Genomic DNA, 14,770 nt, shown 5'->3' with positions numbered 1-14,770 from the left:
CTGAATATCTGTGTCCCCTCGAAATTCCTATGCTGAAACCCTACCCCCCCAATGTGATGGTATTTGGAGGGGACATTTGAGAAGTAACTGTTCAGATGAGGTCATGAGAGAATAGGAATTGGACTGAGAATGTTGGCATTGGTGGTCAGATGCTTCAAATAGAGACTTATAAGATATTGGAAATGACCAGAGGCACATCATCATGGAAGTGAGCTATCTTTCTTATTACATAATACAGTGTTTTTTATTTGCTGTGTGTTTCCCCCCTCTGTATTACTTGACCCTTCTAAGTTGTCAGAATCATCACAAAATTGAGACCAGCCAGGCACACTGCCAACAAGGTTAAGGACTTATTTTAGATTGTTGATGTCTGAAGAGGTGCCTCTGTGATGCTGGCTTTGTTGGGGAGGTGTGACGCTGAGGTCAGAACATGTCCTGGCCTCTGGGCTCAGTGGGAATGCCCACACATCTGCCCCATCGTTGCAGGGAACCCTCACCATCCCCAGACAGGTGATGGTGTTCATCAGCAGGAAGAGTCGCTGTTGCAGGGAGCCAGGGAATCTCCTAAGCAGAGAATCCTCAAAAGGGGCCATGCCGTCCTTCCTTGATAGCAGCCAGCCTTCAATAAGTTTCCACCACGGCCTACTTTTCAGTATGGGATCCAAGTTTTAATTTCACGCAGGTGGAGGTCTGTGTTGATGCCGTGGGCCAGTGCGCAAGAGCTGGGCTTCTGCTCTCCAGCAATCCTTAAGTAAGCGTTCCTCGAGTGGCCCAGGGGGCTTTCCAGGCGGGTGTGGGTGTCTGAGCTCCTCATCCTCTCTGCTGCAATATCCAGGGGTGCGTCCCCCCTTTTCCGATTCTTGACGTCAAGCTCTGACAGCGCGAAGCCTCGCAAGGGCGGTGGAGAGCAGAGGGAGGGTGGCAGGGAGGGGAAGCCATTGCAGCAACAGCTTGTGGGAGGGAGCTGGACGTCTCTAGGTGGAGAAAAACCAGGAGCGAGGGCCAGAGTAGGGGAGGAAGGAGACCTGCCGGTTTAGGGAGCCTCTTGCTGCAAAGAGGGGCGGGGAGAGGCGGGGGCGCTGCATGCAACGCGCTGGCTCCAGCGGTGCCCGCGGGGAATGTGACATCAGCGGCGCCGGGCGCTTGCGGCTGGAGAAGGCAGCTCGCCTCGGCTGCGCGGTGCACACCTCGCCCGGGGGAGGACGCGGACTCCGGCAGGCGGCCGGGATGTCGGCGAAGGAGAGGCCAAAGGGCAAAGTGATCAAGGACAGCGTGACCCTCTTGCCCTGCTTCTATTTCGTGGAGGTGAGTTGGTGCAGCGCCTTGGCGTAATGCAGATCTCGCTGGCAGCTCCGGAGCGAATTCGGGTCCTGGACGGTGCTGGAGGCGCGGACACTGTGCCGGGGTGCGCGCCGCTGCCCTAAAATGCCCGACCCTCCCCCTTCCCCTAGGTTTCTCCGGAGCTCCCCCCGAGTGTCCCTGTGAGTGTCTGCCAGCCAGGGGTGATTATCACTAGCGGTGTCGCTGCTAGGTGGCCTGCAGGGAAGAGATACCTGTGTGAGTGAATGTGGGGCTAGTTCCCTGGCCCTCCTGTAGCGCCTGTGTGCATAGCGTCCGCGGCCCACAGGGGCCATGATGCCGATATTTTGGGATGTGTGTTTTGCGTCTGCAAGTACGTATCTAGAACTCTGTGAGCTTTTGCTAAGAATGCAAATGCACACATCCATGCTCAGAATGTATGAGGTCTGGGGATGTTTCTAGAGCATTAGAATCACTGATTGCTTTATTAAAAAACAAACAAACAAACGTTCCCCTGTTATGATTTCTATGGTGCTCACATCTGCTTCTAAAATTGGGTCTGCATCCCTAGGCATCAACCTATCGGCCCTTTTCCATGGTTAACAAAAATTACACATATACGTGTATATATGTATTATGTATATACATATGTGTGTATATATATCTGTAGTATTTTTAAAATCATCTGATTTTGCATGATTTGTACATGTGCACTTTTTCTGTGCTGAGCAGTATTACAGATAAGCGATTGACATGGAGCTGTAGTGATAATGAACCTCTAACTTACCCAAATGCAGTATTTAAGAAAGGAACAATTTCTGGGAGGGTTATAAAGATTGACAGGTACAGCGATTCCATGCACGATGGTCCATTGCATTAGGAAGACATTTTTTAAACAAGAGGTTTATTAAGTCATAGGTAAAAAAAGAGATGCATTGGGTAGGTTTAGGGAAATTAGATGGTTTTAGGCACAAATGTATGTTCTGTAATTGAAGCCTGATTGCATAGAGAATTATAAGACTGTTGCTGAATTAAAAAAAATCCTTCATTGGCTGTCTTTTCAGCCAAATATGGAGGTTTAGCACTTCCAAGTACAGACAGTAGACTCTGTATTTGATGATTGTGAGGCTTATCTATATTGAGGGACAGCCACAGCCTTGAAACTTGGGGGAAGGGTCACTGTCAGATTGTTTCTTGTACAGAACAGTATATTTGCAAATTTGTCTTGGGTGTCCTAAATTTTAAAAATGGTTTCAGTTATCAGAAAGATGTATGTGACTTGCATAAGTCTCAGAAAAATGATGGGTGACTCCTTCATCCATGATCCATAGGGGGAAAAAAAAAGATATCTTGTTTATTTAAAGTAATTAGTTGAGTCATTTATTTTTGCCCTTTCTCTTTCACAAGGGATTTTGAGGCCATGGTTTAGACAATTTTGTTGAAATATAACAGAGAGTTTTCTCAAGAAAAATGTGGGCAGCAGAGGATTCCACGATGAAAAGGGAAAATAAATAGAAAATGGGATAACTGACTTTAAGCTAAATCATGTCAGGCCACTTGTCGCATTGCTAATCCACTGTGGTTTAAAGCACTTTCATTCACGTCTGGACCCCTTATGTGTTCTAGGAGAAATCAGTTCATTTCTGGGTTCTACCTCCAGGATGGATCACACCTGAGGTCAGCTACAAGCTGACTACATACGGATTGCGGCTGTATGGCTTCAAGGAAAATACTTCTTTGAAAGAGGATGCAAACCAGAGAATTAAGAATATGGCTTTAAAGAGTCTGTGTGTGCACTAATGCATTTGAAATGTGTCTATTGGGACAGCTGGCTGGCTCAGTTGGTAGAGATCACTCTTGATCTCAGGGTCCTGAGTTCAGGCCCCACATTAGGTGCGAAGCCTACTAAAAAACAAACAAAAAACCAAAACCTGAAAATGAAGTTTGTCTCTAGGAACAAACATCTCACAATTGTTACTTTTTTTCTATGAATGGAAATAGCCCCCAAATCATTACATTCCCTTTGACCTATTCAGATACCCTCTACAAATTCCTTAGCAAGGCAAGCTATAAAACAATTACTTGAAGACTACGCATGGAGTTTGACTGAGCATTAATGACATTACATCTTGGGGGTAACAGATTTCAAAGGGAGAGCCACAAAATTGGATTGCAAATTATCTCCCTGAAACTTCAATGCATGATGAACCACTAAAGAGCCTCTAGAAAATGGGAGAAGACATTAGTACACCAATTATTTAAGGGGTTGACAGGATGCCCTACCAGGCTTCTTTGGAATGACTCATTTTGAAACCAGTGAGAATGAGCTTTATATCTCCTTTGGAGGATGAATAAATAGCACAAATTAATATGTCAGTAAAATGCTCTAGAATAATGACACTTTGTTTTACAACATAGTTTCCCAGGACCTTAGTAATTAAAATAGAAAAGTGAAACATGAGTGAATCTTCCATCACAGATCAGCCCAAACCACTTATTTCAAGCCTTTCTCTGTTACTTCAGACAAAAATTTAAGCCACCTCTTTGCCAATTTCCAGAGCTGGTTTGGATTCCAGAGCATTCCTGAAATTGACCTGTCTGAATGGAGAGAGTAACTAACTGAGTGCTATTTACAGTTTGTACAAGGATGATGGCAACCATTTACGAAGCACTTAATAGATACTAAAAATAAAGAAAGCTAAATGCTTTACGTGCACCATCTCATTCAATTTTTAAAGGTTCTCATTAAGAAAGATGCCATTATTATGTCTGTTTCAGAGAAGAAGAAACTCAGGACATTCAACAACTTGCCAGGGTTTAAAAGCAAGGTCAAAGGTAGAGCTGAGTGTTGATTCAAAACACGTGCTCCTAACCACTGCACCACCTGTCTCTCTCAACATGTTGAAAGAATATTCACATAGGTAAAGTTACGGCCTATGGTCTCCCACTAGTAAACATCGGAACATGTAGTTTAAAGTAACGACATGTTGATAAAGATGACAGTTTTTCCTGATAACAGACCAGCTTTCCCAGCTCAGGCTGCCTCTAGGTGCAAAGGGTTGATGGACAGTGTATACTCCCCACACTGACTCACTAATTAGTGGCTAGTGTCCCCACAACAGGGGAAAGAGTGGAGACCCTGGCAGACTATGTGCAGAGTGTCAGAGCATGGAGATTATATCCCGTGGGTGCTGGCTTGAGGTGTTCAACCTCTAACATCACCACCAAACTCAATGTTAAGCAAACATTAAATTACTGGAGAGGATTAATTTTTTGTACACCTTTGGTTTATACTGCCAATTGTCTTCTGATAAAGGAGTTTATGGTTGACGGTAACTAAATACATGAATATTACATGATGACTTTAAAAACACATGATGATTTCCAGCAGGATACCTCACTTTATGAACAAGTTTGTTTATTCGGTTTGGCATTGTTCAACTTGAAAGGAACTCTCAAACAAGCACATCCAAAGCCTTATCAGGTTCAACAGAAAAGCAGGTTAAAAGAGAATGTTCCACTGAAGAAAAGGTTTCCTTTACCTTTAAAGTTCCAAAGCACTCTCCAACTGGTGGTTGTATCACTTACGATGACAATTGCAGCCACAGCATACCTACAATTAGTAAAAGGTCTTTCAGGCTTCATCACCCAGTAGTACATGTGATAAAGCTGAGTGTGTGCCTAATGCATTTTCTTTATGCAAGCCATCATAATGGCTGTACCTATGCTCAGACTCACCATTTTGTTCTCATTAGTCATCCTATTTAAAGAAATGGGTTCACATCCATTCAGCATGTAATGGCAACAAATGACAAATACTTCTAAGCCCACAAGGTATATTTCTTAATAAGTAAATGGGAAAGAGATCCTTTTCATTTAAATGTTCTGTTTTATGACATACATTTTTATTATTAATCTAATATTTATTTTATGGAGATAGAAGAGCTATGTTTAACCAACATGCAAAGATATTTTTATAGGGCTACAGATACACATAGTTTCAAATTCTTGTTCTTTGTACACACACACACACACACACACACCTACACACATAGTCATGCACAAACATAGATGGAGTGAAAATATCATCTCTCTCCATTAAGCATAAAGTAATAGTATCTGAAGCCTTACATATTCGAATATTTTAAACATTGCAAACTTGAAATTGTATGGATAGTTTTCACTAGTTTGAATGTTGTACTTAACAATGGGTATGTTTCAGGATTTTGTTAATGCAGGCTAATTACTATAGGGCTGGTAACCAGACAATGTGTTCAGGAGTAAAAGCCATTGTTTCTCAGTGGCTGTCCTACCTGGAGAAGTTCCAAAAGCCTTTGTTTGAGCACAGATACCCTGTATCAGTCAGAACACCATGGTCAGTCTGAACACCATGTGCAGATATTCTCGTGCCGTGACAAAACATTAATCTGATTTTTTTTCCTGCCCACTGGAGAGTGTCCACAGATTCTTAGTTGTAGCAAACCTTAATTCACAAGATTTCTGTTCTAGCTCATGATCTATCTGAAAATTATATAACTCATTTGATCCCCTTGCTGAGAAATATAGCTAGCTTATTTTCTTCTACGTAAACTTTGGCATCCGTAAGAAGTACAAAATCACATTTGTGCATTGCACATACCAAAATAGTAGCTGTAGGTTTCTCCCTTTTCTAGATGGCATGGAGAGTCTGCTCAAAAAAGTACTGCAAACATTGCCAACAGAGATGAGCTGACAAATCGTTCCTCCTCTTTTAGAGTCACAACGTGCAAAGTCTTTTGATGAGAAACAAGAAGGAAATGGAGAACATAATAGATTCCTAAGTTTTAGAGAGATTAAATGAGGACATTCCCACAAATACCAAGTATTTGGAAATAGGCAGAACCTGCTATTAGGAAAATCTGTGCTATTCCTAAGCACCAATGCCATCCTACTGTGTCTCCGTGGCCAAGTCACTCATAATGTTCTTTGCCCTACTTTTCTCTAACAAGAAAAAAAAAATATTTGGCTTCTACAAACCTCAAAGGAGATTGAAAATAATGATAATAATAATAGTAATAAAACAAAATAATCAACTTCAAACCTCCTTTATGTGACAGACCCTGTCCATATGATACCTTTAATACTGAGAACTACCCTAGGGGTTCCTGGGTGGCTCAGTCGGTTAAGTGTTCGACTTTGGCTCAGGTCATGATCTCATGGTTCCTGGGTTCAGGTCCTGCGTCAGACTGTGTGCTGACAGCTCAGAGCCTAGAGCCTGTTTTTGATTCTGTGTCTCGCTCTCTCTCTGTCCCTCCCCCACTTGTGCTCTCTCTCTCTCTCTCTCTCAAAAATAAATAAACATTTAAAAAAATACTGAGAAGTACCCTAGAAGGTAGTATTAATATTGTATTAAGGTAGTACCAAGAAAGTATTATTATCCCTATTTTTAATTTTTTCAAAGTTTATTTATTTTGATAGAGAAAGAGCGAGTTGGGGAGGGGCAGAGAGAGAGAGAGAGAGAGGAAGAGAGACAGTCCCAAAAAGGCTGTGTTGTCAGCATAGAGCACAGCATGGGTCTCGAACTCATGAACAGTGAGATCATGACCTGAGCCAAAATCAAGAGTCAGACACCTAACCGACTGAGCCACCCAGGCACCCCTGTTATCCCTATTTTTCAAATCAGCAAACTATAGCTCAGAGAGCTAAATATTTCTGGAGACACACAGCAGTGAAGTGAAGCAGCCAGGATTTGAGTGCTGGTCCATCTCACTCTCACATTGCCATCACACCGCCCTCTCTCACACCTGCTCTCATGATAAGGCTAAATGTGAAAATGCAATGGGATGGGGATACTGGGCTCTGTGATGCCTGGGCTAGCTTCATGGTGTCTGAAGGCAGGTACTTGGAAGATGTCTGGTTGGGGTTCCCTTTGAGTTGTAGAAGAAAGTTGTTCTCTTTATTCATCTGCTACACTTGGCTCTGTTAGTGCTATCTCCTTCTCATAGTAAGTTATTTCATCCAGACATGGAGGTGTAGATGACACAGTATCTGTCCACCTATAAAGGTGCTTCCTTTGGGAAGGCACAGAGGACATCCATGAGTCTCCTGTGGAGACCGTACAAGCAGCTGTGGATGGAGTGACAGGGAGGAGTTGGAACTGAAATAAAGCTTAGAAAAGGAGAGTATGCAGTTCTTTGGAAGAAGGGATCCCCAAAAGAGAACAGAAACAGAGAGAGGCCAGGCCAAGGGGGATTGGGAGAAAATATAGATGGTAGGAGTGAAGTGCACGTGAGGGTAATGGAGATCCAATCTGTGAGCAAATCATGGAGACTCCTTTAGGCATTTGGGTTGTCTAAACTGGCTTGTTAATAAAAAGCATTTAAGGCACAGTTGTTACTATTTATGTTGGGAATGTATTACAAATATTATGCACAGCACAGGCTTTTTTCAGGCAACCTCTCTTTAAAAAACAAAATTAAAGCAATGTTGTATTACAGAATTAAGTCTAATAATCATGCACTCCAAGAACATCTGGTTTGATTCCTCTATCACAGAGGAGAAAATTGCGGCTTGAAAAGGTTAACTGAGTTACCTAAAGACACGCTTTGGTTAATGTAAGGTCAGGAATAGAACGTGAGTCTCCTGACTCCTGTTCTAGTGCTCAGTCCTAATTATTACTATTTCTAGAATTCCTCATATTAGAAAATTTCCCCCTGGATTATAACACTTAAAATACAGGTCATTCTAATTCTGCATGTGAGCAAATTGTGCTAGCTGTTTGAAAGTTGTACCTAAATACTTAGGGCACACATTTCATGATACTGCATTGCAATAATCAATATGTTAAAGCCATTATGGATGATGGATCTTCTGCTTTTTCAAATTGTTAGCCTCTTTGAGAAGCACGTTTATAGCTAGAGGCATCTGGGTGGCTCAGTTGGTTAAACATCCAACTCTTGGTTTTAGCTCAGGTGAGGATCTCACAGTCCACGGGATCAAGCCCAGAATTGGGTTCAGTGCTGATGGTGTGGAGCCTGCTTGGGAGTCTCTCTCTTCCTCTTTCTCTCTTTCTGCCCCTCCTCCACTCATGCTGTCTGTCTCTCTCAAAACAAATAAATAAAACTTAAAAGAAAAGAATACGGACATTTAAGAAAAATAAAAGCATGGAAGTGATATTTTTCCTTCTTATTGCCTAACTCCCCACTGATAATTTCACAATTACTTGCTTTACATGAGGTCTCTGACAGACAGAAAAGGAAAGAGGATACATTGAAGAGTAAGAATATAATCTATATCATCAATAACAAAGTAACTTTGAATTTTCTATTATAGTGTAATGTAATTTTTCACATATATTGTCTCATTTGATCCTTTAAATCCAACTGAGGAGTAGATATTAACTCTGTTCTACAAATTAAGTAACTGAGACTCAAGAAGGTCCAAGAATGTGCCTGAAACCCAAGTAGTCCTATTCTCCTACGCTGGCCACAAGAAAAGAAAAGATAGTTTGTATTTAAAGTGTGAAATGTCTGGAGTGCCTGGGTGGCTCAGTCGGTTAAGTGTCTGACTTCAGATCAGGTCACAATATCACGGTTCATGAGTTTGAGTCCTGCCTCGGACTGTGTGCTGACAACTCAGAGCCTGGAGCCTGCTTGAGATTCTGTGTCTCCCTCTCTCTGTCCCTTACCTGCTCATGCTGTCTCTCTCTCGCTCTCTCTCTCTCTCGCTCTCTCTCTCAAAAATAAACAATAAACATTGGAAAAAAATAAAGTATGAAATGTCTGATTATGAGCATCTTAGCTTTCTATGGTTTCTTCTAGAATTAACTAGCTGAGAAATGTACTTCCAGGTAACTATGCAATGGAATAATCTCCTCATGGTCATGGGTTTTGGAATGTGGAAGCCAAGGATAAAGATGCTAATTTTGACACAGTTAAGGTGGAGGTGTTTTTCCTGATCAGTAATTAGATACTGAATAATTGCCCTATAGGTCCATTACTCTTTCGTTGTTTTTAAATCGCAAAGCATTTATGTTAATTAACATAAAGGGGAATAATTGCTTTCTTATTTGCTGTAACAAGATGGCTTCTGTACATTTTTCTAGAACTGACATTAGACCCCTTAGGTATAGAATAAAGCGAAGAAGAAATCTAGGTAATTAAAATCAGTGTATTTTAAGGAAAAGGTAAATGAGGTATCAGTTCATTTAATAGAGTATTGTTTGGGAGTGGGAATAACAGAACTATGTGTGAATATGTTGTCTATGATATAATGTCCTCACCAAAAGCCTGGGCTGTTCAATTGCCTTAGCAGTAAAACTGCCATTTTATAAAGTCTTAATCATGCTTCAGAAACCAGGTCCACATACACAGAATCCAAAGAGACCGATCTTAGAACAACTACTCTCCAAAAAGGGGAGCTACAATGAAATACCAGGGTGTAATCTGTTTGTGCCTTCATGGCATTTATTCATTTAATAAATATTTATTGATTGCTTGTTATGTGCCTTTTAGTTAAATTAGGGGAAATAATATGGAACCATTATTGGCATACTTCCTAGGCCATAGTAGAATTTCAATAAATTTTCACTGAATAGATGGAATAAAACAGCATTAATATGAACATAAATTCATCTTTAACTTTCTCTTTCCTGCTAGGGGAGACATTTTTATTTGTAAGTGCTTTTATTTATAAGTAAGTGCTGATGAATGTCGCATCAAATATGTTGCCCTGTCTCATGGATTATTGAACAGGGAAGGATTAAATCAGTCTCCAAGGTCTATGAGTCCTCATCTCTTAATTATACTCATTTTGTGATCTAAGGCATACCTATGGATTTTTTAAGACTTGAGACTTCAAGGAGAGGTGATATTTAAACAAAGAATTCATTGTTTTAATTTTCAGAGAAAACACTTCTAGTTACATAAGGTACCCATGCTAGCAAAGATTGGGCCAGTAATTCACTTCCTCCAAGCCTCAGTTTCCACCTTTGTAAAATGGTGAAAATACTGTGGACATGTTAGTTTTTGTGACTGTTTGGTTATGTACAAATTATATAATATGGCTAACAATTTTTAATGGAAATGCAATGCCTAGTAAATGAGCTTTCTCTTTCCCATTTGCCAACACCTATCAACTCATCATCTTATCTAAAGTAAACTTTCTATGTAGCTTCAGACATTACTAGATTCCTTGGAAGGAGTTTATTTTTCTGATTTTTCATACCACATATTTTGGTATATTTTATAATGTGCATACAGTAATAATTTGTTTCAATGCATAAATACATAAAACATCTGCTTATTGGATTGCATACTCATTTTTATTGATAGAGGCACACACGCACGTAACACATACACACACAAAATGGAAAGCATTTGCTTTGATTACCCTTACTTAACCTTGTCAGTGGAAGAAAATTCACATTTACTGAACAACTTCTATATACTAGTTTAACACTCTATTGCAAGTCCTTTCTCTAAGGATGTTGGTCAGTCCACACTCTCTGAGACCCTGCCATTCTTGACTTTTCGGAATTCTATGGTACCATATATGAACTCAGCAGCAGCAGCTATCGGGTGCAAATTATACATCTTCCCATGTTTCAATTAGGCCATCTATGAAATTAAAAAAAATCATGTCCTACAAGAAAAGATGAATCAAAGGATAATCCAATCTTTGGAAATAAGTGACCTCATTTAGACTATTAGGGTGAAATTCATTGGAATTTTTATTGAGACAGTTGGGTATGCCTTAAAGTATTAATAAGTGTTTTTGCCTCCTGTACAACGATCCAGAGACACTTGCATTGTAGCAACTGAGATTTGCATGCTTCAAATATAAAGAGCTTCCAACTGTAAAGATTTGGGGTTCTCAGGAAAACATAGAAAGATAAGTAGTTACCTATTGGGTAATGTATACTAGAGAGACAAACACTTGAAGCTTTTCCACCCTAGGTTCTCATTAGGTATCTAGCCTCCAGTTGAAGTTCATACATGTAGGAAAAAAATTTATTCACTGATGCTAGATTCAATGATGTTTAAGTCTCATGGACAATATTGGTTCTAGTGACACTTTAGATAGTTAAACCAGGAGATAATTAAGATAATTTTTTTTCATTTTTTTTTAACTCCACCATCTAGAGCAATAGAAATAGCAAGGAGCAGATAATAGGCTCTTAATAAATTTGTGCTGTATTAATGTTACATTGGTCAAGAAGTCTGTCAACTTAATTAATGGAGATAGAGAAATAGAGACTGTACGGAGCCTCAGCTTTGATCTTAGCCTTGGCCTCAGGCTTCTCTGGCTGATTTGGAAGGCTAATGGTCCTTTAGGTCTAGTTCGAAACAGGGAAGAAATTGCTAAGACTTCATTGCTCAAATATGTGTTCCAACATGTCTAAGAAGGACCCAGGGCAGCACCTCCCAGAAGATGCCCGCTCTGTGGGGCTATAAGACTACAGAATGCTCATTCCAAAACCCCCAGCCCACCTGACTCAACAGGCTGTGTCCCTTCCTCCACCACCACCCTTTCACTTTAAGATTGCAGAAGTCAACACAGCAGAGGAGAGGAAAGATGGGTAATAGGAGATGACCCCAACAAGCACAAATACCTTAGTGAGCTGTGCTGCAGTCTCACATTCTTTTCTGTGTTGTTTTCTTCATTTTCCGGGCCACATGAAAAATCATAGTAAGGACAGCAATTTCTAATCTAAGCAGAGGCTGTTAAGCATAACAGAGGGGCAGAGACTGAGTTTGGGCAGTGAGGCAACAGCACCATAGGGCTGCTTAGCTACACATCCCAGATGGCTGGGTTGCCATAATCAGAGGCTGCTCAAATCTTGGCATATGAGTAGGGTTAAACAAATCTCTAATGGATGGCTACTTCTCAAAATGGGTGGGGAGGTTGCTTAAAAATGTCATTAGCCACAACACTGCTTCAAGATCCCTCCAGCTCAGAGACATTTCCATCCTCCTGGGCCACCTTCAAAAGATCTGTGCATGGTTATCAGGTGAAACTCTATAAGTCTGCAAAAGGGCACACAAACATGTACACACACACACACACACACACACACACAAATGATCTCATTTGCTTTTTGACTTTTGGTGCAAACCACTTACCTTCCTAGGTTTTCGTGTTGGTCAAGCAATTCAGCAGTAATTAGATTAATTCATTTCCAAGTTTAGTAATAAAATGTGCCTCTTTGTCAGATGTACTTGTATCCCATGTTACAGTGTATTTGACTTTCGATGCATCTAAAAAGAAGCACATGATACAATTACATTTAATTTAATCACAGCCTTAGAATGTTGGAAGATAAAACTTATCAGTGTTCTGTCTCACATTAACAAAACACCTTCAGTATTTCTTTTATATTCATTGGTGTCTTTCACAGGTACATTAAAGTAAATAAAATCTTTAGCAGCTTTGGAAAATCTTTAATCTTGAAGGTTGACTCATAATGTGCAACTAAGTATGCATCTAAGTATGTAAGAGACAAGCTTGAAGGAGAGAGAGTCTCATGAGACATTGTTAAGTTCGAATCTAAAAAAATAGATTGGAAATCCCTTTGCTGGATAATTGATACATCAAATAAAACATTATCAAGCACATAGTATACACTCAATAAATGTTTGTTAAATAGATCAAATAATTATTACATAATAGAAAATGTAAACTTTTATAGTGCTTAAAAATGGTTTAATGATAAATTGATACCTCAATTTAGTAAGCAACTAAAAATTTTTTTTCAAAATACTGATATCTCTAATTCAATAATGTCTATGTATATAACATAAAATTGTATGTCAGTAAAATTATATGTCAATTTAGATCTCAAAATCAGAATTTTGGTTTTATTATTCCATATCTCAAATGTGTCATTTTTAGTTACATTTCATTTCCCTGACATTATTGCATGACAATATTTATATATTTTTCTTTTACCCTGTGTTGTTTCATATTAGGAAGTATTTATTGGACCCTAAATGTACTATGTACTTCCTTTGTAAGACTGTTCAGGTGAAAATAGGTATGCTTTTCTACATGAATAAAATAAGTAATAGTAAAAATGTCATTTAATGTAAGTATATTAAGATTTTAATTTTTCAAGGAGACATCAAAAAATACATGCACAATTCCCAGCAGAAATTGTAAGGTGGCATCCATAGTATATAAAGATAAGATGTACTTTATATTAATGTAATTTTTTTGATTTCTAAACATCTTTGTGAAGGCAAAGGTCAGAGGTGGTAGTTTTAGCAAAAGGCAGTGGGTATAATTAGGTTGCAAACATGAACTAAGGTGCTATGTTTCTTGAGTTTATAATCTAGCTAAACAGCTGTATAATCTTGCACAAGTCTTGTAATCTGTGCCTCAGTTCTCTCATCTGTATGGTGGGGTCAGTAATAGTGCCTACCAGGTTTTGTGAAGATTGCATGAGTTCAGAAATTTAAACTACTTTAAATGGTACCTGGAAAATATTAGTAGCATTAAATTGCTACTTGTATCCATATTTCTAAAAGTCAGGTATATGTTCTAAGGGAAAAGAAATTACAACTGTAGAAAGATTTAAAAGCAATTACTTTTAACAATTGAAATACAGGTCTCCAGCCTCAGGTCTTAGTCTAATTTGGTTTAAAAGACAAAATGCTTTCCAAGACAATGCACATACTTCACTGTCTAATTATGTAAGGGGAACAAATCTTCAAAACCTAAGGTTAAAATCGGTGATTACAAAGCTTACTGCCCCAAGCCTAATGCTGAATCAATATTCAGGTAATGAAACAGACATGTATTATTATTTTAAACTTTACTAATTGATCACTGAATGATTGTAATTAGTGCTTTTAGAGCTATAAAGATGTAATTTATATTTGGATATAAAGACATAAGAGAGTTTTCCCATTAAACCTAACATATATATTGGGTCTGGTTGCTCTTCCCTATTAACTGCGGTTGCTAGTTGAAGGACTTAGTTTAATTTTCTTGTGCTCTTTAATGTTTAAAAAAATCATTAGAATGCTAGAAATTTGCAGTAGGAGCATGTTCTGTGGTAGAGGTAGGCAAGGATCTTTTAACATGGGGATTTTTCTTTTATTGTATTAGCCACATGACAAGATCTATGTAAACACTAACATCTCTTTCAAACCACCCATACATGTATGTATTTATTCTACATTGAGGCTACTGAATATGTCCTTTGCTATGCTAGGCCCTGGGGATAAAGAAGTGAATAAGAACATTTCTCTGTGCTCAAGGGTCTTATCATTGAATAAAAGAGAAAAGTGAAGGAACAACTGCTATCCCATAAGATAATCACTGTGACAGAAGCAGTTAGCAAAAGAGATCCAACGGAAACATTAAAGACAGGAAAGCATCTGGAGCTTTAAAGGTGCCCAATTCCTAGAATTTTATACTAGAAGTTACTTACAAGGGAAAACAAAAGTGAAGATAAAAGCAGGCAACATCCAAGATACAATTAAAGGTT

General features: G+C 39.3%; 1 protein-coding gene across 2 annotated transcripts in view; it reads left to right on the top strand.

Annotated features, from left to right (window-relative positions):
* Positions 1-1,051: 1,051 nt before the first annotated feature.
* Positions 1,052-14,770, top strand: part of PLPPR4 (phospholipid phosphatase related 4) — a 41,377-nt gene continuing 27,658 nt past the window's right edge. The window contains exon 1 of one of the 2 annotated variants that reach the window (XM_047085787.1): positions 1,052-1,305. In XM_047085787.1, coding sequence (XP_046941743.1) covers positions 1,084-1,305 — 222 coding nt within the window. In that variant the 5' untranslated portion in view covers positions 1,052-1,083. The remainder of the gene's footprint in view (positions 1,306-14,770) is intronic. The other variant, XM_047085788.1, reaches the window with a different exon arrangement.

Source organism: Lynx rufus, unplaced genomic scaffold (assembly GCF_022079265.1).
Source record: "Lynx rufus isolate CCGP_SWC_20201006 ecotype Redwood Valley unplaced genomic scaffold, mLynRuf1.p SCAF_2, whole genome shotgun sequence".
Taxonomy (NCBI): domain Eukaryota; kingdom Metazoa; phylum Chordata; class Mammalia; order Carnivora; family Felidae; genus Lynx; species Lynx rufus.
Note: the sequence above shows the minus strand (reverse complement) of the source record. Positions and strands in the feature narration are given on the sequence as shown.